At 34.8% G+C, this 24,799-nt stretch overlaps 1 protein-coding gene and 1 pseudogene across 2 annotated transcripts in view; one reads left to right on the top strand and one right to left on the bottom strand.

Moving 5' to 3' along the window:
- The window catches only part of LYST (lysosomal trafficking regulator), a 221,106-nt gene that overhangs the window by 59,967 nt on the left and 136,340 nt on the right, over positions 1-24,799 (bottom strand). Inside the window, exons 28-38 of the mRNA XM_011935733.1 lie at positions 24,325-24,477; positions 19,090-19,281; positions 17,330-17,508; positions 14,795-15,001; positions 7,427-7,603; positions 6,776-6,852; positions 6,453-6,641; positions 4,009-4,154; positions 3,824-3,920; positions 2,695-2,756; positions 1,170-1,225 (exon numbers count right to left, since the gene is read on the bottom strand). Coding sequence (XP_011791123.1) covers positions 1,170-1,225; positions 2,695-2,756; positions 3,824-3,920; positions 4,009-4,154; positions 6,453-6,641; positions 6,776-6,852; positions 7,427-7,603; positions 14,795-15,001; positions 17,330-17,508; positions 19,090-19,281; positions 24,325-24,477 — 1,535 coding nt within the window. The remainder of the gene's footprint in view (positions 1-1,169; positions 1,226-2,694; positions 2,757-3,823; positions 3,921-4,008; positions 4,155-6,452; positions 6,642-6,775; positions 6,853-7,426; positions 7,604-14,794; positions 15,002-17,329; positions 17,509-19,089; positions 19,282-24,324; positions 24,478-24,799) is intronic.
- Positions 10,254-12,239, top strand: LOC105507299 (annotated as a pseudogene). Its single transcript, XR_001001075.1, has one exon. The product of XR_001001075.1 is annotated as an L-lactate dehydrogenase A chain-like (transcript).

The following is a 24,799-nucleotide window of genomic DNA, read 5'->3' on the forward strand; positions in this document are numbered from 1 at the left end:
AAAAGTTGTCTCATACATCAACTATTACATTCCTTGGCTGATAAAAGGATGTATCTTGAAACTTAACATAACTATATTTTACTATCTGGGACAAACCCTGTGGTAATTGCTATATAAGTCAGAAAAGAATGCTGTTCATGTATCTGACTACTTTAAATATGTTCATGATTTTTTTACATTATTTATTTTATAATCAAACTTCATGTTTTCACTCATTACTTTCTTTCTTTTTTTTTTTTTGAGATGGAGTCTTGCTCTGTTGCCCAGGCTGGAGTGCAGTGGCATGATCTCCGCTCACTGCAACCTCTGCCTCCCAGGTTCAAACAATTCTCCTGCCTCAGCCTCCTGAGTAGCTGGGATTATAGGTGCTGCCACCACACCCAGCTAATTTTTTTGTATTTTTAGTAGAGACGGAGTTTCACCATGTTGGCCAGGCTGGTCTCAAACTCCTGACCTCAGGTGATCCACTCACCTCAGCTTCCCAAAATGCTAGGATTACAGGCGTGAGCCACCGTGCCTGGCCTAATTTATTTAAAATAAAATATATATTGATAATTAAACCACACATAATCTCATTTAGTATATCCTTAGAAATTCCTGGCTTTAGAACTTCTCTGAAACAAAAAGCTTATTTCCCCTATTACAGGAATCTCAAAAAATATTTTAATGGCATAAAAGATAATTCAAATAAAAGCTTTATTATACAAAAAAGTAAGAGTCTTTATTTTCTGATTAATACCAGTTTGTCTAGAATAATAACAATTATCATTAAGCTATGTGAATATCAGAATTACTTAAGTTATTCAATTATTTAATATTTTTCCTTTCTTTCTGAAGGCAAAGGTACTTGATAGTGAACTGGGAGTGGCAAGGAGTAGATATTTGTTGCAACAGAGAATAGTAATAAGAAATGAACATAAATTGATATAATAGGAGCATTTAGAATATGACTTATATTAACTGCTATGAGACTTGGGCCATGAGCCAGAGGAGATGGCACAGTCTTCTTTTTAAAATTATATTTAAAAAAATGTTTGGAACTCAGACCAATCTATAGAGTGACAAATAATTAACTCTAATAGCTCTTCCTTCTCTCTAGTTATACTGAATTGATACAGTTTTGGAATCTGTCCAGATTTATGTAAATACAGACTTAAGCTTCTACTCACCGAACTTTCAACTGTATCAGAAGCATTATCTTCCACAAAATACATTCCACATTTACCTGCAGAAAGCAATTGGATATAAGGGTTTTAAAATGTATGTGCACACTACTATTCATGGTTTAATGCATGGTCTCTGGAGTCCTTTGGTCTGAATTTGAATCTCACTACCTAGACACAGTTCCCAGCACTCAATAAATATTTTTGAATAGTATCCATGAAGTCCTGGGCAAGTTGCTTTATCTCTTTGTGTCTTAATTTCTTTATTTAAAAAAAAAAAAAAAAGGTTGCAGGGAGCTCTATTTCACTGAGCTACTATGGGAATCAAATTAGAATATATGCAAAATGCTTATGTGCTCAGTGCTAAATAAATGTTGGCTATTTATTATTACCATTACTCTTACATTACAAGGATATTGATTTGCTTTATTTTGTTACACACTAATTGAAGTCAAGTGGTAAACCAAATTATCTAGCAAAAGGGAAATCCTTAATTATTTTGCAGACTGAGACACTCAATAGGATAGAGTAGGCCCTAAACATAGCCCCCAACTTTTCCCTGTTTCATAGGCTGGCTGTTGCTAACCCATGTCCCTACATCGCGTTTTAAAATGTCGGGAACTTCTCTGAGGTTCTGTCCCCTGCATGCTCATCACCCTTGAGTACTGAGTGGACTCTGAAGTAGTAGCATGGCTAGCTCAGAGAAGGGTACTGCCTCCATCCTTGTGAAGGTGGGGCTCAGTCCCACCAGGCTTGAAGCTCCACATCTTGGACCTTGGAGGCTGTAGCTTATAACATTCATTCTCAAATTTTAAGGTACATCAAATCACTGGAGGGCTCATCAGAACATAGACTGCTGGGTCCCACCCTCAGAATTTCAGATGCATCAAGTCTGGACTGAGGCGTGAGACCGTGCAATTCTAAGAAGCTCCCATGAGATGCTGATGCTACTAATTCAGAGTTCTCACACTTTGAGAACCTAGCCTACAGCATACAAATTGGTTCTTTAAGGGAATAGAGACCAAGTGGTATAACTGTTTTCCTTCATACTTTGAGAATAAAATTTCCAACCAAATATAACTATATAGGTATCCATGGACTAACAATCTTGGCCTTTCTCTCAGAAGTACAATAGAGAATATAAATTATGAACAATCTTAAAGTAGACATATTTCTTATGGACAGTTATATCTAATAAAAGAGTAGGTAAGTATATCAATAATTTTTCACTTCAAAAAATCTAAATTGGCATATAATAAAAGAAATGGTTAAATATAAAATTGCATATTCATGAAGAAACTTAATTTTATAAAAATTAAAATGCTATTCATGTGCTTTTCAGAACATAAGATATCATTTCTACACATTCATGAGTCATATGCAATCACATAATGTTAAGACAAACTAGCCTGTATGATACTACAGAAAGTTTATCCAATTTAATGGCATGGTGTCAAAAAAACACTTTAAATAACCTAAGAATAAATAAGGCAGGGTGAATATGTGCAAAATTCTTCAAAATTTGACTTACCTAGTAACAATTCACCAGCTGTCTCTCTAGATGGTGCAACACTGATACATCTTCGATTTACTCTGTCAAAACATATTTAAAATTACTATGACTAAATGCTTTGACCAATTTCAGAGAGTATATGCTTTATTTTACCTAGTAAAAGATTTCTGCAAAGCAGACTAGATAGAGCTCCAAGAGCATGAGGTATCTTGTCAAAACCCACATGAAAATATTAGCTCCTTTTTTAACATTCTAGTTGAAGAGAAATGACTGAAACGCCTAGAAAAGGCTAATAATCCCTATAACCTGTAGACAGAATATAGAAATTAAGTTATTTAAAAGATATATCAATATTTTATATTTTCTAGTAAATAAGCAAACATTGTTTCACACCTCTGATACTTCAAATACATTTTAAAAAAAAAGCCTAGTATTCTAGGAAAAACAAGATTTGGAATCGGAAAGTTCCTTTGTGTTCTTAGCCAATTATCTTCTTTACGTCTCAGTTTTTTATCTATGAAATCGGTATATAATAACCACAATAACTGCAATGATAATACTATCAATAGTTAATATATAATAACATACTTAATACTCAATAATGCTATTGTACATATTATTATTTCTTCATTTAATAGATGAGGTAACTGAGACAGACAGGTTAAGTCATTTGCCTAAGATTAAAGAGCTAGTAAGAGCAGGAACTGGAATCTGAACCTTTAATCACTACATTATATCGCCTCTTGATGATACCACCGGCAGCTCTATCTACTTTACAGAGATGTTAAACAATTACAAAATATGTGTGTGTGTCTGTACATGTATATGTGTGTATATATGTGTGTGTCTGTATGTGTATGTGTGTGTGTATGTGTGTGTGTGTGTGTGTGTGTATATATATATATATATATATATATATGTATACTAACAAGGGCCAGAACATGATTACTGAAATCCCATGAACCCTTGCTATCAGAAATGTCATTTCCTTTTAGATTTTGGCCATATAACCTTGTCCTCCCTTGAGCCTTTCCTGTTTAGGATTTTTCTGAAAATGATGGCATTATCTAAAATAAATATTACATAAACACTACAATAAACTGTTGTATATTCATGAAAGAGTGAAGGTCTATGGATTCAAAATTACCTTATAGATTCACTTGCAGCTTTGTCTTTGACAGTAGAAGAGAAAGAAGAATGAGTTTTGTCTTCAAATAGGTAAGAGAGTGGTGGTTTGACAACATCTGTTGAGGAGAAAAGTAAACATTATCTTTATCTAATGACCATAGTTCTCTGCTATATTTATATGTTGAGTTAAGAAGCCACTATTACCTTCTGATTTTTGTCTATCCCTAAGGAGATACTTATTTGGAATAGTTAAATAACATCTCTGTAAACGTCTCCTCTCTCGATTTGGTCCTTCTGTTGGATCCAACTGCCATGAAGTTGGATAGTAGACGGGGTCACACCATACTGCTCTGCAAGTAAAAAGATTAAAGGGTGTTTTAAGTGATCATTCAGGACTTGTAGCTATAAAAAAATCATTATAGAGATTGAATAAGTCACAACTGATCTGTTCATTTTAAAACTCCAAATATTTATACATTTGATCAGGGAATGCATATACAAGCACAAGTAATAAAATCTAAGTGTCTTTTTGTTCCTGAATCCCAGTCTCCCAGTTCCTCGCTTGAAGGCAAGATCTGCTTCCAGTTTCTTTCAACTATTAAATTTTTAAAAAGATATATAATGAGACTACTATGAACACTTTAGTAATATAACATGCTGCATTTAATATGGTTAGATAAAAATTTTTTTCCAAATTAATTTTTAACATTTCCCATTTTGCCTACTTTTTTTTTTTTTTGAGATGGAGTCTGGCTCTGTCACCCAGGCTGGAGTGCAGCGGCACAATCTCAGCTCACTGTAACTTCTGCCTCTTAGGCTCAAGCGATTCTCCTGCCTCAGCCTCCCAAGTAGCTGGGATTACAGGTTCCCACCATGCCTGGCTAATTTTTGTATTTTTTTAGTAGAGATGGGGTTTCATTGTGTCGGCCAGCCTTGTCTCAAACTCCTAGCCTCAAGTGATCCACCCACCTGGGCCTCCCAAAGTGTTGGGATTACAGGCATGAGCCACCTCACCTGGCCTCATTTTGCCTACTCTCTAATGAAACAAATAAAGTCAGTTTCTTTCTGTGGTATGAATCACATTTTAAAAAAGATTTTAAAATAAATTTATATCTTAGATGAAATAAGACAGGAAAAACATATTAAATACAATTTTAGAAATAAATAAGATTTAAAAACCACCCTTATTCATACCCTAAACATACCAAAATACTGGTAGTAGTTGTTGTCTTTTTTTAAAAAAAACATGCATCTGTTTTTAATTTGTAGTTATGATCACTATGATCATTTTTCTATAATTTGCTTTATTTTACAGAAACAGTATTATCTTTTGAATGGCTGCCCAATATGAAGGTAGATGCACTGTAATGTATTTAACCATATTACTGCTAATATATAACTTGTTTCTAATTCATTCACTAGCATAAATAATGCAGAGATGAAAACTTTTATTTTCTTTTTCTTTTTTGACAGGGTCTCACTCTGTTGCCCAAGCCAAGGTGCAGTGGCATATTCACAGCTCACTGTAGCCTTGAACTCCTCGGCTCAAGTGATCCTCCTGCCTCAGCCTCCCAAAGTCCTAGACTACAGGTGTGAGCCACTGTGCCTGGCCTGCCTTCCATATTTTGAATATTTTCCTTAGGACAGAATCACTAAAATAGGATCACTGAAGCTAGAAGTAAAACGTTTTTAGGATTCCTAATATATATTGTCAAAATGTACAATGCCACCAAAGTTCTGAGTAAGGACAGCTAATATCTTGCTGTGAATATTAGCAGCCAAAATTTTTTTTAACATAAAAAGTAAGATGTGGTATCTAAAGGTTCTAGAAAACCAAATTAGCCTCTAGCAATACTGAATATTTTCCCATGTGTTTGGTAATTCAATTTGTCTTATGTGAGGAATGTGTTCATGCCTTTTGCTCATTCAAACTTCTGGGATCATAATATTTTACTTTAGAATCTGTATACGTTTTTCAAACAATAAAAATAACTCTTTATTTGCTGAAAATATATTTCCAGGCTTTTTTGTTGTTGTTATGTTTGTTAAACACACTGGAAAAAATTAAGGTTAAAATCCATTGATATATTTGCAGTTTCTTCTATTGCATTTGAACTTAGAAAGTCATCTATCCTTCAAAGAGCTGACAAATATCCTACTATCTTCTACTTTATAAACTTTTTGAGTAATTCTTTTAACCATTTGGAATTTACTTTAGTGTCTAATATTTAGTGTATTTTAGTACACCAAAGTCATATGAATCAGTTATCTTAACCAAATTTAGAGAATAATACCTAATTTCCCTCTTTCTGTTATTTGTAATACATATTTTAAACTAGTTAGAAAAATATATTTTTCTCAATCATCCTGTTTCAGTGATTTCGCTATTCTTTTACAAAGACCATATTTTAAAATTAAGCCAATTTTACTATCTAGATGAGCTAATGAGCCTCTCATTACTTTTCTTCCCCAGAAATAAAAAAAACTCATATGATTTTCTTTAAGATAAAAAAAATTACAAATGATTAAACAAAAAAACATTTAATGAAATGATTTCATGAGTCTGAATTGTGGAATACAAATTCAGTTTAACATCAACATCTTAAATCTTCATGGAAGACAATTTTAACCGTCCTCCCGCAGCTTACCTATCATGTGTCAGTTGCTGAATAAGTTCCTGCCAGTGTCTGCTGGCACTCAAATCTACTTTATACATTCCTCTAATATGCTGGATCACCTTTTTTCTCTCAATTCCTTGGGAAAGAGACACTGCCTGGGTGATATCTGCAGCTATTTTAGATATATCCTTTGATTTTGAATCCAGACGCTGAAAGAGACTAAATAATAAGATTGTCCATAGTTAAGAATACATGGAATGTATTTATCAAAACATGATACTTTAAAACTAAAAGTATACGTGAAATCTAATAGATTCCTAAAAGACATGCCTTTGGAACATACAAAATCTTACCTTTGCTGATTATTATTAACCGTTTTCTGCCAAGCAGCTTTATTCACTCCTTCTTCAGTTTCATATTTCTTTTGTTCCTAAAATATTTAGATAATACACTATATAAAATTTATTATTTCTCACCTAACACTGGCACAGAGCCCAACAAACTCATTTTAAAACCCAGTTAACAAAGGAAAAACGATTGTCCCTAGGAGACCAGAATATTAAAATAAATGAACCATCTAAACAATGTTATAATGTTTTAATTCTGTGTCTATACAATTTAGGTCACATAAATTAGAGTAGAATGGTTAACCAGGGTTGCTAAACCTGATGAGTTTACACAGTCGCTTGCCTCCTTACTCTGCTTTTTCATTAAAGAACCTCTAACTCAAGGTATGTTTCAGCTTGCTTGTCACTTTAAAAGTCTTCCCTCCACTGAAGGCTAATGATAATGGATACTGATGACCACAGAGAACAAAGTGCTCCTTAAAATAAGCCTATTTTTTTTCTCTCATAGAAAAAAGCAATACAGTATATAGAAAAATAAAATAAAATAATCACTTCAAGTTCATCATCAATGATACTCTGTTCTTAAAAAAGTAACGTCAATCATTCTTTATCTACGATGGAATCTCCTAAGAAAGTACTATGGTTTCATTGACTCACCTCTTTGATCATTTTAATAAGGTCTGCTTTTGTTGACGCACTGGGAGGGATGCACTTGTGACCACATAACTTCAAAGCATTCATAAGCAGTTCTGCTGTGTCTAGCTCTTCTTCAGTCAATTCATCTTGGTGATTATGTATCAACTCTGACAAATACAAAACTAACTTGGCTCCATGCTTTAAAAAAAGTAATAATTTTTTAGTCATTTAGAATTTTAATTCTTACATTTAAATTACTTAATAGTAATTACATTATATTGCTAGATTTATTTGGTTGCATCTGATTTGAATAAAGCACCTACAAAAGACATTCTGAGGATAATTACAGAAATCTGATTACGCACTGAATATTTGATGACAGAGGATTAATGCTAATTTTGTTAGATGTAACAATGTTGTTATGGTTACACAGGAAAATATTTTAAAAAAAGAATTTAGAGGTAAAATATCACAATTTCCACATATATGTTAAAATAGTTCAGAAAAAGAAGAAATGATGTCAATATAATAAATATAGTAACTGTTAAATCTAGGTGATCATTCCATGGTATTTATTATACTATTCTTTCTACTCTCCGCATGTTTGAAATTTTTTCTTATAAACTATCTTTTAAAAAGCAAGCAAGCTAGCCAGCTAGCTTTTGGGGAAAGAATTTTGGAAAGGACTTGCTAAAGGAATACAGGAAATAAAGTGGGATAAAGGAAGATAATTTTTAGTTTTTCTCACAGAAAAACTGAACTAGAAGAGAAAGCAAGCTTCCTTTAGACCTTAAAACTTATTTACTCTTCTTCCTTTGATTTCTGCCTAGTAGAAGAGAAGTCGTTGGAATTTCTAGAACTGAAATCTATCTTCAGCTTGTAAGCACTCACTACTCCCTAGGGCAAAAGGTGAAAACTCTCAAACTGGTGCGACCCACACAGACAGCTCTGTGTGTGTGTCCATGGAAGAGTTGTTTCAGCCAATCTTTTAGTAACAGGCCCTAAAACCAAAATTTACAGTGTTACTTAAGATAATGACAATTGTCCTTTGCAGCACAAACCGAAACCAAATGTTGATTCATGACTTTTTAAGTGGCCCTTACATGCTGTAGATATTACACCTGACTTTAATGTGTACAGCATGTATTATGTAGACAATAATTTTGCCAACAAGTTAAACATATATATTTTACTTTAAAAATCAGCACTGACACAAATATCGCTGTATTTAGTTTTATGACATTTTTAACTGTGAATAGTATTAAATGTCAGAAAATGGATCTGGAAATGATTACATTTTGGGTGATATTTAAATGATCATGCTGACTCATATCATGTCACTTCCCAAAAACAAAAGATGAACATATGCAATAGTGAAAATAGCACAGCTCATTTTAATGCAACATTTTAAATTAGTCAGAGACAGCTGCTACCTGACCAAAAGAGAAAAATGAACAGAAGCTCTGTGAGTAAAAGACCCAAAGAGTTGGCAAATAAATAAAAATGGTAAATGACTAGAAGATTTTCGTAAGTGTGTCTTAAAAGTAATGTTCTTGATATAACTTTAAAAATATTTCAGTTTAGCATTCAGTGACACTCTAAAATTATCTTGAAAAACTATCAGAAATGTTTTTATTCATTGTGAATATCTAAAGAAACACATGATTTTCTTAAACACTGAAGTTGTTTCTAATATCTCATTTTAATACCCTCTGATCACTTACAATTATCATTTCAGGGACTATAACATTTGTCATTTTTTTGGAACAGATACCAAAAAAATCTTATTTTTGGCCCTTAAAAAACTGATTTAAGGAACTGAATCTGTTAAACATGAATCCTTAGAAAATAACAAATTGCTAAAATATGTAAAATATTTCTTTTCAAAGAAGGTTCTAAGAAGGGAGAGTTCTGAGTGGAATACAGAAAGGGAGAAAGGTTTTGAAGAAGGTATACAGTGATCTGGGTCATGGCCAAATGAAAGGATAGAACAGGGAAATGGATAGACAAAGGAGAGAAAGGTGTTCTGTGCTGGTGGACAATATGAATAAAACAGCATGACAGTAAAAATAAACAGGATGTGAAGAGGTTGCAAGACACAAAGATATGACTATCTTGAAAAGAAGAGGGTCAGCAGGCTGGAGTGTTAATCAGAATCAAGTTGCGATGGCAGAAAAGAAGTCTGAGGCTTAGAAAACCCAGGCAGATTCCAAATGAAATACAAATTAAATGTATGCAGCTGTGAAAAGGCATAAAGATCATTCTACCCTACTATGTAATAATGATCTCTAGGATATATTAAGTGAAGAAAGTAAGGTGCAGAAGAGTGTGTATACTTTGGTATCTTTCTTCGTGTTATGAAGTAGGGGAGAGAATATTTACATGTGTAAATACATGTATACATAGATTTGCCTGTATCTTCAACAGAAAAAAAAGTCAGTTACCTACACAGAGTGGGAAAGAATATGAGGAGAAGAAAGGGATAAAAGCTAGAACCTCTCTGAATGTGCTGTTTCACAACGTTGCTTTTAGAACCATGTAGACATTTCACATGATTAAAAACAAAATTAAGCAAACAAAACCCCAAAGGAATCCCAAAAAACTATAAAACAAACTGGAAAAAAAAGCCTACCTACCTACCTACCTAATTGGTTGAAGCTGGCAGCCTGACCAAATAAACTAAACTATTTAAGTGCTTTTATAATACAGTATTTCCACTGTATATAACCATAACAGTATGCTAAGAACAAAAAGAACCACAAAGACATCTTGAACTGCACTCAGCAGGATTGTTATTAGTGAACATGTTGGTCATCTTACTTTGAAAATGTTATATATGTAGAAAGACAAAGCAAATAAGTGATTATGTTAATGTCAGGAACCAAGATATCAGTATTAATAAGAAATACAAATGAAAAAAATCCAAGGAAAAGTGAAAGCGTCAGTATAAACTCATGACTTCTTTGTCTTTCTAAAAAAAATACATATTTCCTAGCTTTGTCCACTAAAAAGCCTGAGAAGAAACGACAACCCAGTAGAAATAAACATACCTAGTCCTTAGATTTGTAGTCTCTAAATGCTATCATCTCCTTAAAAGGAAATAAGGGCTTCTTGGGAGGGAAGTTGGGTTCTAGGTTTGGGGAAGGAATTGTATAAGGTGGGCCTGGGACATTCTTCTGTGCCAGAAAACAAGGAAGTTTAATCTTATTAACTTGTTAAAATGAAAAAGGCCATGTCAACCCAACAACTTGAATCTACAGAGGTGTTAATTTTAATATCAAATCAAATAATGACTGCAATAGACTAAAATACATAACATTTATTTTAAAATACCTGAGTTCCTAATGATACTCCAAAAATAAAAACAAATACAAAAATTAGAGGCCACTAGGGGCATGAACTCATCATTCTAAAAATTAATAAACAGGGAAGGAAACAGCATTTATCCTGCCTTTCCTTGACTGACTGTACTTAAAGTCAGCCAAGGTGCTGGAGCCGCCGCCCAAGAGTCCGGATCTCACTGCCACGTGCCCGGACACCCGCCGGACACGCATTCCCGATTCTTTTTGTTTCCAAGTCCAATATGGAAACTCTCGAGGATCAGCCGATTCATAATCTTCTAAAGGAAGAACAGATTCCCCAGAATAAGATTACCGTTGTTGGGGTTGGTGCTGTTGGCACGGCTTTTGCCATCAGTATCTTAATGAAGGACTTGGCCGGTGTACTTGCTCTTGTTGATGTCATAGAAGACAAATTGAAGGCCGAGATGATGGATCTCCATCATGGCAGCCTTTTCCTTAGAACATCAAAAGTTGTCTCTGGCAAAGACTATACGTAACTGCAAACTCCAAGTTGGTCATTATCACAGCTGAGGCACGTCAGCAAGAGGGAGAAAGCCGTCTTAATTTGGTCCAGTGTAATGTGAACTTCTTTAAATTCATCATTCCTAATGCTGTAAAATACAGCCCGAACTGCAAGTTGCTTATTGTTTCAAATCCAGTGGATATCTTTGACCTATTGTGGCTCGGAAGACAAGTGGCTTTCCCAAAAACCGTGTTATTAGAAGTGGCTGCAATCTGGGCTCAGCCCAATTCCGTTACCCAATGGGGGAAAAGCTGGGAGTTCACCCATTAAGCTGTCATGGGTAGGGTCCTTGGGGAACATGCAGATTCTAGTGTGCCTGTATGGAGCGGAGTGAATGTTACTGGTGTCTCCCTCAATACTCTGCACCCAGATTTAGGGACTGATATAGATAAGGAACAGTGGAAAGAGATTCACAAGCAGGTGGCTGAGAGTGCTTACGAGGTGATCAAACTCAAAGGCTACCCATCGTGGGCCACTGGACTCTCTGTGGCAGATTCGGCAGACAGTATAATGAAGAATCTTGGGTGGGTGCACCCAATTTCCACCATGATTAAGGATCTCTATGGAATAAAGGATGATGTCTTCCTTAGTGTTCCTTGCATCTTGGGACAGAACGGAATCTCAGACCCTGTGAAGGTGACTCTGACTCCTAAGGGGCTGTTTGAAGAAGAGTGCAGTTCCACTTTGGGGGAGACAAAAAGAGCTGCAATTTTAAAGTCTTCTGATGGCATACCATTTCACTGTCTAGGCTACAACAGGATTTTAGTTGGAGGTTGTGCATATTGTCCTTTTTATCTGATCTGTGATTAAAGCAGTAATGTTAAGACAGACTGGGAAAAACGTCAGTTCCTAAAGTTAGAAATAGGAATGGTTTGTAAAATCCTACAGCTATATTCTGTAGGTACTATATCCTGTGGGTAGCTATATCCTATAGTACCATCCTATAGGCTGGATGGTACTAATCTTGTGTAGTCCTAAACTGGTTGGTGTGAAATAGTTCTGCCACCTCTGAGGCACCACTGCCAATGCTGCACATGCTGCAGTTGCCCCTTGAGCCAGATGGATGTTTACCGTGTGTTATATAAATAACTTCCTGGCTCCTTCACTGAACATGCCTGGTCCAACATTTTTTCCCAATCAGTCACATCCTGGATCCAGTGTATAAATCCAACATTGCATGTATGGTGCATAATTGTTCCAAAGAATCTTATTTTGTGACCTATATATATATCAGTACTGTACATTATCATATTACATAAAGAGATCTACATATAAACAATGCAACCAACTATCCAAGTGTCATACTAACTAAAACCCACAATAAATCTCGTACAGTGAAAAAAAAAGGAAAAAAAAAAGGCAGCCAAATAGTTGACAAGGGAAGGTTCTTCCCTATAGAAAAGTCAGAGCTTATAGATGTTGATGGAATGAGAGGCTTAGAGATATCACTATTCTGTAACTCTTTAATGAAAAAGTGGATCTTGGCAATTATCATCAGTGGTTGCTAAAACTATTAGGTTAAAGACAATATCCTCAGTCTTCGTGGGTGAATAAACAACTGGCCTTGGTGATGAAATGGATTGACAGAGAGAAGAAAAAGTCAACGACAACAACGGTTAAAAATTTCAAGCTGAAATTCAATAATGATTGACAGACATGAAGTAGTGGGAAGACATGCCGGACATGAAGCAGTGGGGAAGGGAAGATGGTATGAGAAAAAGTGGACTGTTAACACGGCAGTTGAATTTTGATAGATAGCAACTTTGCTGAGTATAAAGGAAAGAAAAAAACACCATTTCAAATTCTCCACAGAAGGAAAATACAGGCTAAATATGTTTCTGTCTTGGGAAAAGGAAGACAGTGCCCTCAGTGTACTTGAAAGTGTGTTAATACTGGAAAAATCACCTAAAAGAATCCCTTCCAATAGTTTTGACTCCTAATATGATATGAGTTTTCCATGTATTAAAGGGGATACCTATCCTTTTTAATATACCCTCTCTCATCTCTATTGAAGTATAACTTACATATAATAAAGCATACATATATTGTTTCTATGAGTTTTGACAATTGCATACATCCATTTAACCACTACTCAAAATAAGATCTTGTTTTTATCACCCCAGAAAGTTCCCTTAAACCTCTTTCCAGTCAATTCCCTTTCTCACCATCCCCCTTCCACAGAGACAACTACTGTCCTGAATTCTATCTTCATATCTTGGTTTTGCTTGTTCTTTCAGATGAACAGAATCACAGATTGTACTCCTTTGTGTTTGGCTGTCCCTTTCCCTGCTCAATGTTTCTGAGATTCATCCATAATGGTAGGTGTATCAGTAGTGTGTTCCTTTTTAGAGCTGTATAATAGTCTATACAGTGCCGTAGAATAGTCTATATAGATTTCTCTCTACAGGTATAAAGAAATCACAATCTGTTTGTACATTCTTCTGTTGGTGAGCATTTGAGTATTTCTAGTTTTTGGTCATTATGAAAAAAGGCTGCCATGGATATTCTTAAACAAGTCTTTCAATGAACATATGCTTTAATTTCTCTTTTAGGTAAATATCTAAAAATGGAGTAACATGGTCACGAGTTAAATATATGTTTAGGCCAGGCATGATGGCTCAAGCCTGCAATCCCAGCACTTTGGGAGGCCGAGATGGGCGGACCACGAGGTCAGGAGATCGAGACCATCCTGGCTAACTCGGTGAAACCCCGTCTATACTAAAAAATACAAAAAACTAGCTGGGCGAGGTGGTGGGCACCTGTAGTCCCAGCTACTCGGGAGGCTGAGGCAGGAGAATGGCGTAAACCCGGGAGGCCGAGCTTGCAGTGAGCTGAGATCTGGCCACTGCAGCCTGGGTGACAGAGCGAGACTGTCTCAAAAAAAAAACAATATATATATATATATTTTATATATATATATAATATATAATATTTATATATAATATAAACATATATATATAATATGTTTAATTTTATAAGAAACTGTTAAACAGCCCTCCAATATGGTTTAATGTACCTTTTAAACTTTCCAACTACCACTCTTGAAGTGATAAACTTTATACACTCTGAAATTCTTTTAGGTATTTTGGGTTTGATTATTCCAAATGATTAGTAATTTTTTTCTATTTTAACTGACCACATATATTTTTGAGATATGTTATATGCATTGTTGTTTGAGCTATTCAATACAGATGTTTCACAGGTAATATAATGCCTTTTAAAAAGCCTCCAAACAATCCTTAAAGAAAACACTTCAAGATATGTTAACACATTACAAAGTATCTGAAACTCTGAAACAGAACTTCTTAATTTAGGCACTAGAAAAAAGATCAGGAAATAAACACAGAGGTTAAATTGAGCCTGTGTAAAAGCACCTAAGGAAAGGCCTTAGGTTAAATTTGCTTGGTAAGAAAATTATATTTATAAATTAGGCATGAAAATTCAATTTAATTTCAGTTCTTGTTTTATTCATACTTTATATTTCACCAAAAGTTGTACTTATCTTATCAAAGCTGAGATACTTACTTGTAGGGATGGGCTGAGACAGTCTCGTAGTATTTCCTGATGATTTGGTTCATGAAGTATTTCAAAAATTTGCTTTCTTTCTTGTGCAGTGTGGGCTGGTGACAAAATATGCACTAGTAGTCTCCCAAGCTGCATTCGGAAGGTCTCCTTACAAGACCACAGAATTTTAGTCCATTGCTGCTTGGAACCACTGGCTTTACTTGAACTCTAAAATCAATCAAGATAGGAATGAATTAGGATCAGACTGCTTAAGCAATACCATGCTAGCCTCAACACAGCCCAAAAGAAGATTATAGAACATGTTTTATTCCAGATTGGTTTTCATAGTCAAAATTAGAAAGACATATACATATCCATACACACAGGAGTTTAAAAGAGATGGGCATACAATGTTCATAGCAGCATCACTCAAAATAGCCAAAAGGTGGAAACAGTCTGAACGTCCATCAGTGGATGAACAGATAAACAAAATGTGGTATATACATACAACGGAATATTATTCATCCTTAAAAAGGAAGGAAATTCTGACACATGCTACAACATGGATGACCCTTGAGGACAGAATGCTAAATAAAATAAGCCATATACAAAAGGACAAATATTATCTGCTTCTATTTATATGAGATATCTAGAACAGTCAAACTCACAGAGACAGAAAGTAGAATAGTGATTACTGGGTAATGGGGGAAGGGGTGGTAAAAGTTATTATTTATTGGGTACGGAGTTTCATTTGGGATAATTAAAAAGTTCCCGCCAGGTGCGGTGGCTCACACCTGTAATCCCAGCACTCTGGGAGGCCGAGGCAGGTGGATCACCTGAGGTCAGGAATTCGAGACCAGCCTGGACAACATGGTGAAACCCTGTCTCTACTAAAAATACAAAAATTAGCTGGGTGTGGTGGCGGGTGCCTGTAATCCCAGCTACTTGGGAGGTTGAGATAGGAGAATCGCTTGAACCTGGGAGGTGGAGGTTGCAGTGAGCCGAGATTGGGCCAGTGAACTCCAGCTGGGGATGCAGACTGAGACTCCATCTCAGAAAAAAAAAAAAAAGTTCCTAGAGATGGATGGTGGCAATGGCTGCACAATAATATGAATATACTTAGTGCCACTGAATTGCATCCTTAAAAATGGTTAAAATGGTAACTTTTATGTTACGTATACCTTACCACAGTTTAAAAGAAGAGATGGATAAAGAAGCTAAAGTCCTAAACCATGCAAAAATTACCACAGGCTCAAAAATTATAAATTAAAAAAAAACTATCAAAGCACAATGATAAATAAGCCTACACTGATTTTGCAATAAAAAAGAGAAAGGATTCATAATAAAGACCTGAATTGTGCTACATTATTGAGTATAATAGTCACAAATTAAGCACTGCATATAGCAGTACCCCCTTACCTGTGGTTTTGCTTTCCACAGTCAACCATGGTCTGAAAATAGTTAAGTACTGTACAATAAGATATTTACTCATTGTAAAAAGAGACTACATTTATATAACTTTTATTGAAGTATATTGTTATAACTGTTCTATTATTATTGTTAATCTCTTACTGTGCCTAATTCATAAATTAGACTTTATCATAGGTACGTATGCATGTGAAAAAACATAGTATATATAGGTTTCAGCACCATCTGTGGTTTCAGGAATTCACCAGGGGTCCTGGAATGTACCCCCTGAAGATAAGGGGAAACTACTCTACGGGTTTACCACAGAGGATTCCCTAACAATTAACCAATTGTTTTAACAATGGTCCCACTAAGCCTAGCCAAACGCTGATCAAATCACCTGTACATGGTTTAAAACTGGAAGCAGTATATTCAGAATTCATTCTGAGTTTTAGAAACAGCTTTTCTCTAATTACGTCTAGTCCTAAGGACCCTGTGAGCGAATCTACACTTGGTTTTGCTGTTCAGAGCTAAAACACCAAAATCTAGTTTAGATTTAGAGACTGGCATGTCATGATTTATGAGTTCTGCTAGAATTAGGTTGGCTTTTGCTATCTATGTAGTAAACTGACCGACTTGTTCCATTGTGTCAACTGTAAGTGACCAATAGAAAACCAAGTGAGATGATGATAAATGAACCGTGACACTTACCAGTATTCTCTATGTAATTTTAAAGGTGTTAGATACACTTAGGCCAAGATCTAAAATTCATAATAATTCAGAAAACTGAGAGTAAGGAGCTATAAATACAGTCCTTTAAAAACAAACAATTAATGTAAACTCTCATAGTAGTCATCAATGACGACAATCTACTCTTTTCTGATGCTGATCTTACTAAACTACAACACTAGAAAATAGCTTCTAGGGTTACAGGCTTAAAAAGCAATGCTGTGTGAGTGGAGTCATTTTGGAAAGGGTGAATTAGCAATATATATTATTCTCTAATTAAAAATTCAAGTTGTCCGAGTTTTAAAAAGCTCTCTGAAAGAGCACAAAGAAATATGATTTTGAAAACGTATAATACAGTCAACATAAAACCTCTATTTCCTTTGTGTGAATGAACATTTCACATGTCATTAATTTACTTACAATAGATACTTTGAATCCTTCTACCAGATATGTAAAAATTTCTTTCTGAAATGGATTGAAAACAGAAGACTGTTCATGATGAATATTTTCCTCAGAAATTTCAGTCTGGAAAACTGAGGTCTTGCTTTGAGTTACATTTTCTGGAGTTCTCAAAATGTCAATAATGTCTGCATTAAACTCTTTGAATTGAAAAAAAGAATACAAGGTTAGTCATATCACTGCTATCTAGCCATTATAAATAGTAATAATACTGGTAAAAATATTGTATTTAATTACTAATTCAGTTATCACAATTAAATGTTTATCAGGTGTATCAGATGTAGTAGATACACTGTAGAAAGTGAATTCATGTAAAATAACAGAAATTTCAAAATGCATGTCATACAATTCCAAATTAAATATTTATTGGCTAATGAAGGTAAGTTAAACTGCAAAATGATTCAAACCATGAGATCATTATATAAATCGAACATAAAGACCATGTCATATTTACATGAGTGGATCTACAGAGCTGTTTGTCTGCATGTGCTATCCATTTACGTGCTGTATATGTAATAATCATGGTTCAATTTCAGAGTTTAGTCTGGGAGTCTGTTGCACAGCATGTACATTAGAAAAGTTAAAAAAAAAAAAAAAAGGCTGGGGACAATGGCTCACGCCTGCAATCCCAGCACCGTGGGAGGTGAAGGCAGACAGATCACCTCAGTCAAGGAGTTTGAGATCAGCCTGGGCAACATGGTGGAACCCCATCTCTACAAAAAAATGCAAAAATTAGCCGGGCATGGGGTACACACCTGAAGTCCCAGCTACTTAGGAGGCTGAGATGGGAGGATTGCTTGAGCCCAGGAGGTAGAGGTTGCAGTGAGCTGAGATCATACCACTGCAATCTAGCCTCAATAACAGTGAGAACCCATCTCAAGAAAAAAGAAAAACAGAAGAGAGAGAAAGAAAAGTAAAAAAAGCTAAAAAAAGAAAAAAAAACTTGAGTTTATCATGTTTTTCTAGTGATTAACAATTACTGTTTTGTTTTTCCTGTCTTCCTGGGGTTACCTGAACATTTTTTTAGAATTCCATTTTGACTTATCTATAGTGTTTTTTTAAAAACAATTTTCAGCTTTATTGTAATATAATTGACAAACAGAAATTGTATATAATTAAGATGTTTTGATACATGAATACATTGTCAAATAATCACCATAATGAAGCTAGCTAACATATCTATCACCTCACATAGTTACCATTTTTTTGGGTGTGTGGTGAGAACATTATTTAGAGTGTTTTGGAGTGTATTTCTTTGAACAGCTTTTTTTAGTGGCTGCTCTCAGTATTACAGTTTAAGTATGTACATATATATTCATTAGCCAATATGGAAATGCAAATTAAAACCACAATGAGATATCACTAAACATCTGTCAGAATGGCAGTTCTGCAAGATTCATTGAGGGAAACTGGGTAAAGGGTATACAGGGTCTCTCTCTGTATTATTTCTTAACTGCATGTGCATCTACAACGATCTCAAAAGATCATACTGGAAGTGCCACATGGTTTTAAATTGGTCAATCTGGGCTAGCAATGAACACATTGAAAGTGGACTTTTATTTAAGACTTATCAGTTCCAAATAAGAAACTCTTAATAATATGGATGTTAAGGACTGAAAAATAATGTTGCTTAAAAATCTGAAAACTAACCAGTTTCCTCTTAGATTACTTCTCCTTCATTTTAAAAGCTGAGGAAAAACAAACTAATCCTATAGTCTTACCTTGATAAATAACCCTGTTGACTGCTAAAACGGTGAGCCTCTGTAGTCTCTGTGCAAGTTCCGTTTCAGTCGCCTGGCTAGGGTTCTCCTGGCTCATTCTCCGTTGCATCATCACATGAAGCTCATCATTTGCCACTGAACGCATTTTCATCAGAAGCGATTCAGTTTGAGCAAGGGGAAATTTTCGAGGACCTTCAAAAGTATATAAATTAAAACATCAAATGCCAGTGTTAATAAGGATCAAGGAAACTATTTTTGCTGAAACTTTTTGATTACCAGACCTTGAAAACAACCTTATTTACTACAAAGTCAATTTATACAAAGGAGAGAGTGATTAAGAGAAAATGATGTTTCTCCCTCTTTCAAGAAGTGCAACAGTACTTTTGGTTTCAAAGTCCTAAATAACAATGTTGAAGCTAGTGACATAGCTTAGTAAAACAGATGTCATTTGGCAAAGTTCAAGTTAAAAAGTATTACATGGGCTTAACTAGTTTAGAAGATTTTGATAAAATAGTTTCAAATACTGTTTCACTTCTTTGCATTCCAAAATCAAGTTTTAATGCACATCATTTTTTAGTAAGAATATTACTATTTCTGGATAATTACTGTTGTTGAATTTCATAAAGTAGTTTTAAAAATTGTATATAGTGACAAAGTAGAAATCAGTCAATTAAAGTGAAGAGATCAGAAAGGTGAATATAATTCCAGTGATTTGTTATTAAAATGATTTAGAACACATGCATCATTTGGAATTCAATGCTACAAAGGCATGTCCTGAGAAAGGTTTCCTCAGACTGAACATAGAGGAGTGGCATTCCTGCGCCATTACTGCACCTGCTCCAGGAGGTACAACACAGGCAGAGCATCCAGGAGAAAACTGGGGGGATGAGTCTTGATTTAATGAACTGAAGGAGAAGGGCATCGGAAGTTGACCATAGGAACCAAAATGATGTCTTGGTAGATGAGGAATAATGGAACCCTTCATTGGAATTGAACCTTTGTTTTAAATTATGAAAACATATATCAATTTCTATAAATAACCTCTATAAAAATTACATATGACTAAATTATAACAGGTTTTAATGACTTATCCTGTAAGATATTTAAATATTTTAATACAATTTTAGATTGCTTGCTATTTTGGGTAATTAGTATTCTTAATCAGTTAATATATTTTGGTAGATAGTCACTTTTGAGGCAAAAAAAAATACAAAAATTCATATCCTGTATATATTCAAGAATTATACTGTCAAACAATATACTGAGTTTAAGCAGATTCTTCCTAATGTCGACATCTGACAGCTTTCATGCTGTATGTGCAGCTGATGATTGTAATTCAGAGGTATGACAATACACTGAATAAGGAAATGTTAAGTAAGTCTTTTTTAGTACTATGTATTAACACTAGAAAAAGTGGGAGGGTATTTCAGCACTCCTGCTGTGAAGCCACACAGAGCTAGTGTGGCCTTAAGCACATTTCTTTCTAAACCTCAGTTTTCTCATACATAAGATGTAGATTAGAAAGAAAACAGAGCTTACTTCACAGGTAGATATTTATCACTATCTGGCACTGTATTAAGTATATTTGTTTATATGCTTATTCATCATTTCCCCCAGTACAAGTTCCATGAAGACAGGTAAAATAGTAACTGGTACATGGTTGGTACTCAAGAAATATTTGATGTTTGATGGTTGAATAAATGGATAAAGAAAGAGTCGTTTTGTTGATAAAATAAAATAATGAATGTAAAACGTAATGCCTGTCTAATTCTCACAAATAATAAAATACTTTTAATGGTTAATATTATTATTGGTTGAAATATAAAGTTCATTTTTATGTGAATTACTAATATAACTGTGTGTGTGTGAGTGTATGACAATTTAAATATATGTCTAGCATTCTAAATAATATCCTAATGCTGACTACTTCTACCTTCATGCATTAAGAGTGATGTGTAAAGGTTTTCATATTAATAAGCAGACAAGTAAAAAAATACATTTAAAAGTGTATATTGCTACCTTATTTATACTAGCAAAAACCAAGCAAAAAAACCTTTGTTTATCTATAAAAGTTACAGATTATCCACATCAAAATAATAGATTATTTTGCAATCATTAAAAATAAAAGAATATTTGTGTTTCTTAACATGGAAAAAATCTATAGTAAATGACTAGAAATAGAAATCAATTTATAAACAGTAGGTAGAGCATGATACCATTTAGGTAAAATTACATATAAAGGTATGTACAGATATAGATATCTAGACCAAAAACAGATATAGAGGCTAAGGAATCAGAGCTTTGTTCACTGCGGTGGCAGGAACTCAGAGTTACTGAGCAGAAGAATGGTAAATCTGAGTGAGGTTGTAAGAAGATTAATCTGACAATAACATAGTGTCTAACTCCATTAGCAATGCAAGAACTTAAGGTCTAGATGTAATGAGAGTACTGCTGAAGAAACTTTGGTCCCAAATCATGGATATCCTGGGGTTCAAGGTTTGAGTAAATGTGTCTATTATCAGAGTCTGGTGTGTGGCCACAGTGGAAGCTGCAGCTGCTGGCAATTCCCACAACTTCTGCTGAAGGAGGAGAGGGTGGCAGTGGGGTTGGAGGTGTCACTCATCTCAGTAGTTTTCAACAAATGCTAAATGAATCTATTTAGGAATCCCCCTCACCACACCTAAACATTTATCAGTAAAGAAAACAGCCTAAGTCTTTGAAGGAACAATTCATTACTTAATTGATAGACATGACAGAAATAGAAATCCCTCTATGTCACTTTAGTATCATGGACAAATGGCCTTGAATTAGTTTTTGTAACCACACTGCTCAGAAACAGAAGAGCCTCAGTATTCTGCAGTTTTTGTACCTGTAGCATACAAAGCCAATATACTTTCAATGATACTTTTAAGTAATAGTGAAGAAACAAAAAGCACAATCTTCCCCAAGCATATGTGTAAAAAAACAACTTAGAAACAATTACAAAAGCAACAACCGAACACATATAAAGTAGTATTTTGCAAACTAGATTCACAAAGATAGAATTTAAATAAGGGCAGTATTTAAAACAGGGAGGATTCTTGAGAGAGACTTCAGAGAGAGAGAGATGGTTCCTAAGAGATATGACAGACCTGGAATGAGTAGATGTGGTGTAGGACACAAAGGGGTGAGTATAGGGGTGCATGTGCCAGCAGTCCCTAGTTCTAGGATGCAGTGGGTCTTAAGATGAAGAAGCTGGACTGGATGACTTTTAAGGTCTTTTATTAAGCTAAAAACTTGTAGGATTCTGTAAGTCTCCTACAGCTCACAGCAATCACGTTTACTTAGAGCGAAAAAGACAAGGCCAAGTATAATAAGAAGCTACAGAAGTCAGAAAAAAGGAGAGCCATCTAGTGAAAAGACTAAAAGTTCATTATCTGTTTTAAAATGACTCAAACTAAAAAAAAAAAAAAAAAAAAAGATAACAAACTTGAAGCTATGTAGGGCTCTAAGGCTCAAGGTGACAAAAATGCTAGTATCTAAAGAGAGAGATTAAAGACTCCTAGAGAAATCATTGACCAAATGGGAAATAGCAAGAGGACTATTGCGTTAGCCCAGGCACAAGGTGATAATTAACTAAAACCAGAGATCTAGGGATGGAAGCAGAGGAGGAACAGATACGAAAATGAGAAGTACCAATACAAAAGAAACAGCAGGGGTAGCAAAGGTATACTTTCTGATATCAATAGAGGGCGAATTCCATCTAAGCAGTCACTGACTATATAAGGAGTCCTGCAAAGGAAAGGTGTCCAGCAATCATGTTTTGGCATGCAGGAAGCTGAGCATTAATACTAGAACTGATAAAGAATTTTTCTACTATTTCTACTCAGGGCAAAAGAGATGTACAACTGGCAGGGCAGCTCAAGAAGAGAGTGCATTCAGATATTAAATAAGGAAGAATGTAGAAGGGCAGTAGGTTTAGTTACATAGATGTAGAAGTTTTATTTATATAAGTTTGATTTAGCATAATTTAAACATACTACTGCAAAACAATGTGTACTTGGTAGCTTTTCTTTACAAGTGAGTTTTTCACATGGTTTAAAATTTTTGCATAGCATTGAACACAGAAGTAGCTTAACACAGGTGAAAGAAAGATTTGAACTTAAGTGAATTTGAGACAGTAAGACTGATTAAACTTCAAACAATTTACCAAATACTCTGTCTGGAGATGGTGTGTGTATGTGCACGTGCATATGCATATTTATCTACTACGTGTATATATACGTATGTGTGTATATCCTGTGTATGTGGTATTCATGTTATCTTTCTGGGTTGTATTCAGATAAAGGTCACAGCAGATTTTGTAGAAAAAATAAGGAAGCCTAACAATATTAATGTTTATTATTTGATGACATCTACTAATGTATACCAAGCCCTGACATCATGTGCATTTTAACCATGTGCAAGCCACCATCATCTGCGCTATGTAATAGCCTCCTACCTGGACTCCCCACTACCTCTCTTCGCTTCCTCTCCCCTAACCCACTTTCCACACAGAAGACACAGTGATCTTTATAAAACAGGAAGCTGTTTATAGTATGACACCTACTTAAAATCTCTGATGACTTCCCATTAGGATAAAATCTAAGCTCCTTAACAAGGCCTGCATGACTAAAAAATGACTTTGGCCCACACCATACTGTACAGCCTCTTCTGGTGTTCCAGTCTTATCAAGTGACACATTCTAGCTAAATGGCTTTATTTCTCTGAACAAGCTCAGCTTTTCCCTGCCTTGGAATTCACAAAAGCCATCCATTCTGCCTGTAATACTCTTTTTCTGACTCTCCACCTTGCTAACTTCTTTCTCATCGTTTACATCTATATTGAAATCCCACTTTCTCAGAGACTTCCCTAACTCCTGATGTAGATTGCCCTGTTATAATATCTATTCCTACCCTCTACATTTCCCTACTATTTTACAATCTCTGCAGGGGCAGAATCTGTGTCTGTTTTTTTTTCATCATTGTATCTCCAATATTTTAGCACAATGCTCAGCACATGGTAGGCAGGTGCTCAAGAAATAACTGAATGAGAAAAGCACTAAAAGTAAGCAGTAGAATAGTTTCCTCCAGGAAAAAATCTTTCTTAAATTTTATGTAAAACAAGAAATATTTTAAAAATGTGAATGGCATAAGAACATAGGAAAGTCAAGCTAGCCTCAATTTATGGTTATTAAAATATGATTTCAATACTCGCCAGCAATGCTTTTCCGCTTTTGAACTATTGCATGATGGGGAGCAGAAGGTGACTGGAGTGAATCTGTGAGGTTTTCAGAGTCATGATTTGCGGTGGTCCTTATAAATTCCATAGCAGCCTGGAGAACTCTAAGCTGTAGTGCAACAGCCATATCTAAAAACAGAAGATACTAGAATGTTTTCAAGCTATGTGGTTATTAATTTTTTAATTGAACTGATTTTATGTATCATGACAATAATGTTTTGTTAGATATAAATTTTAAAATTTTGATCAGCATGGGCGTGATAGTCGTAGACATTTTTAAATTCTTGTTAAAGGCAATTTTAAAGCAAATTTACAAATGGTCACTAAAAAACCTTCAATGGAAAAATATTAGCTCACAAATTTATTTCATTTTAAAAATTGTTTCAAAGAAGAGGGTTTTTTCTATATAAGGCAAAAGTTTAACCAGCAATTATCATACTTTTGTTTCATA

Source organism: Colobus angolensis, unplaced genomic scaffold (assembly GCF_000951035.1).
Source record: "Colobus angolensis palliatus isolate OR3802 unplaced genomic scaffold, Cang.pa_1.0 Scaffold148, whole genome shotgun sequence".
Taxonomy (NCBI): domain Eukaryota; kingdom Metazoa; phylum Chordata; class Mammalia; order Primates; family Cercopithecidae; genus Colobus; species Colobus angolensis.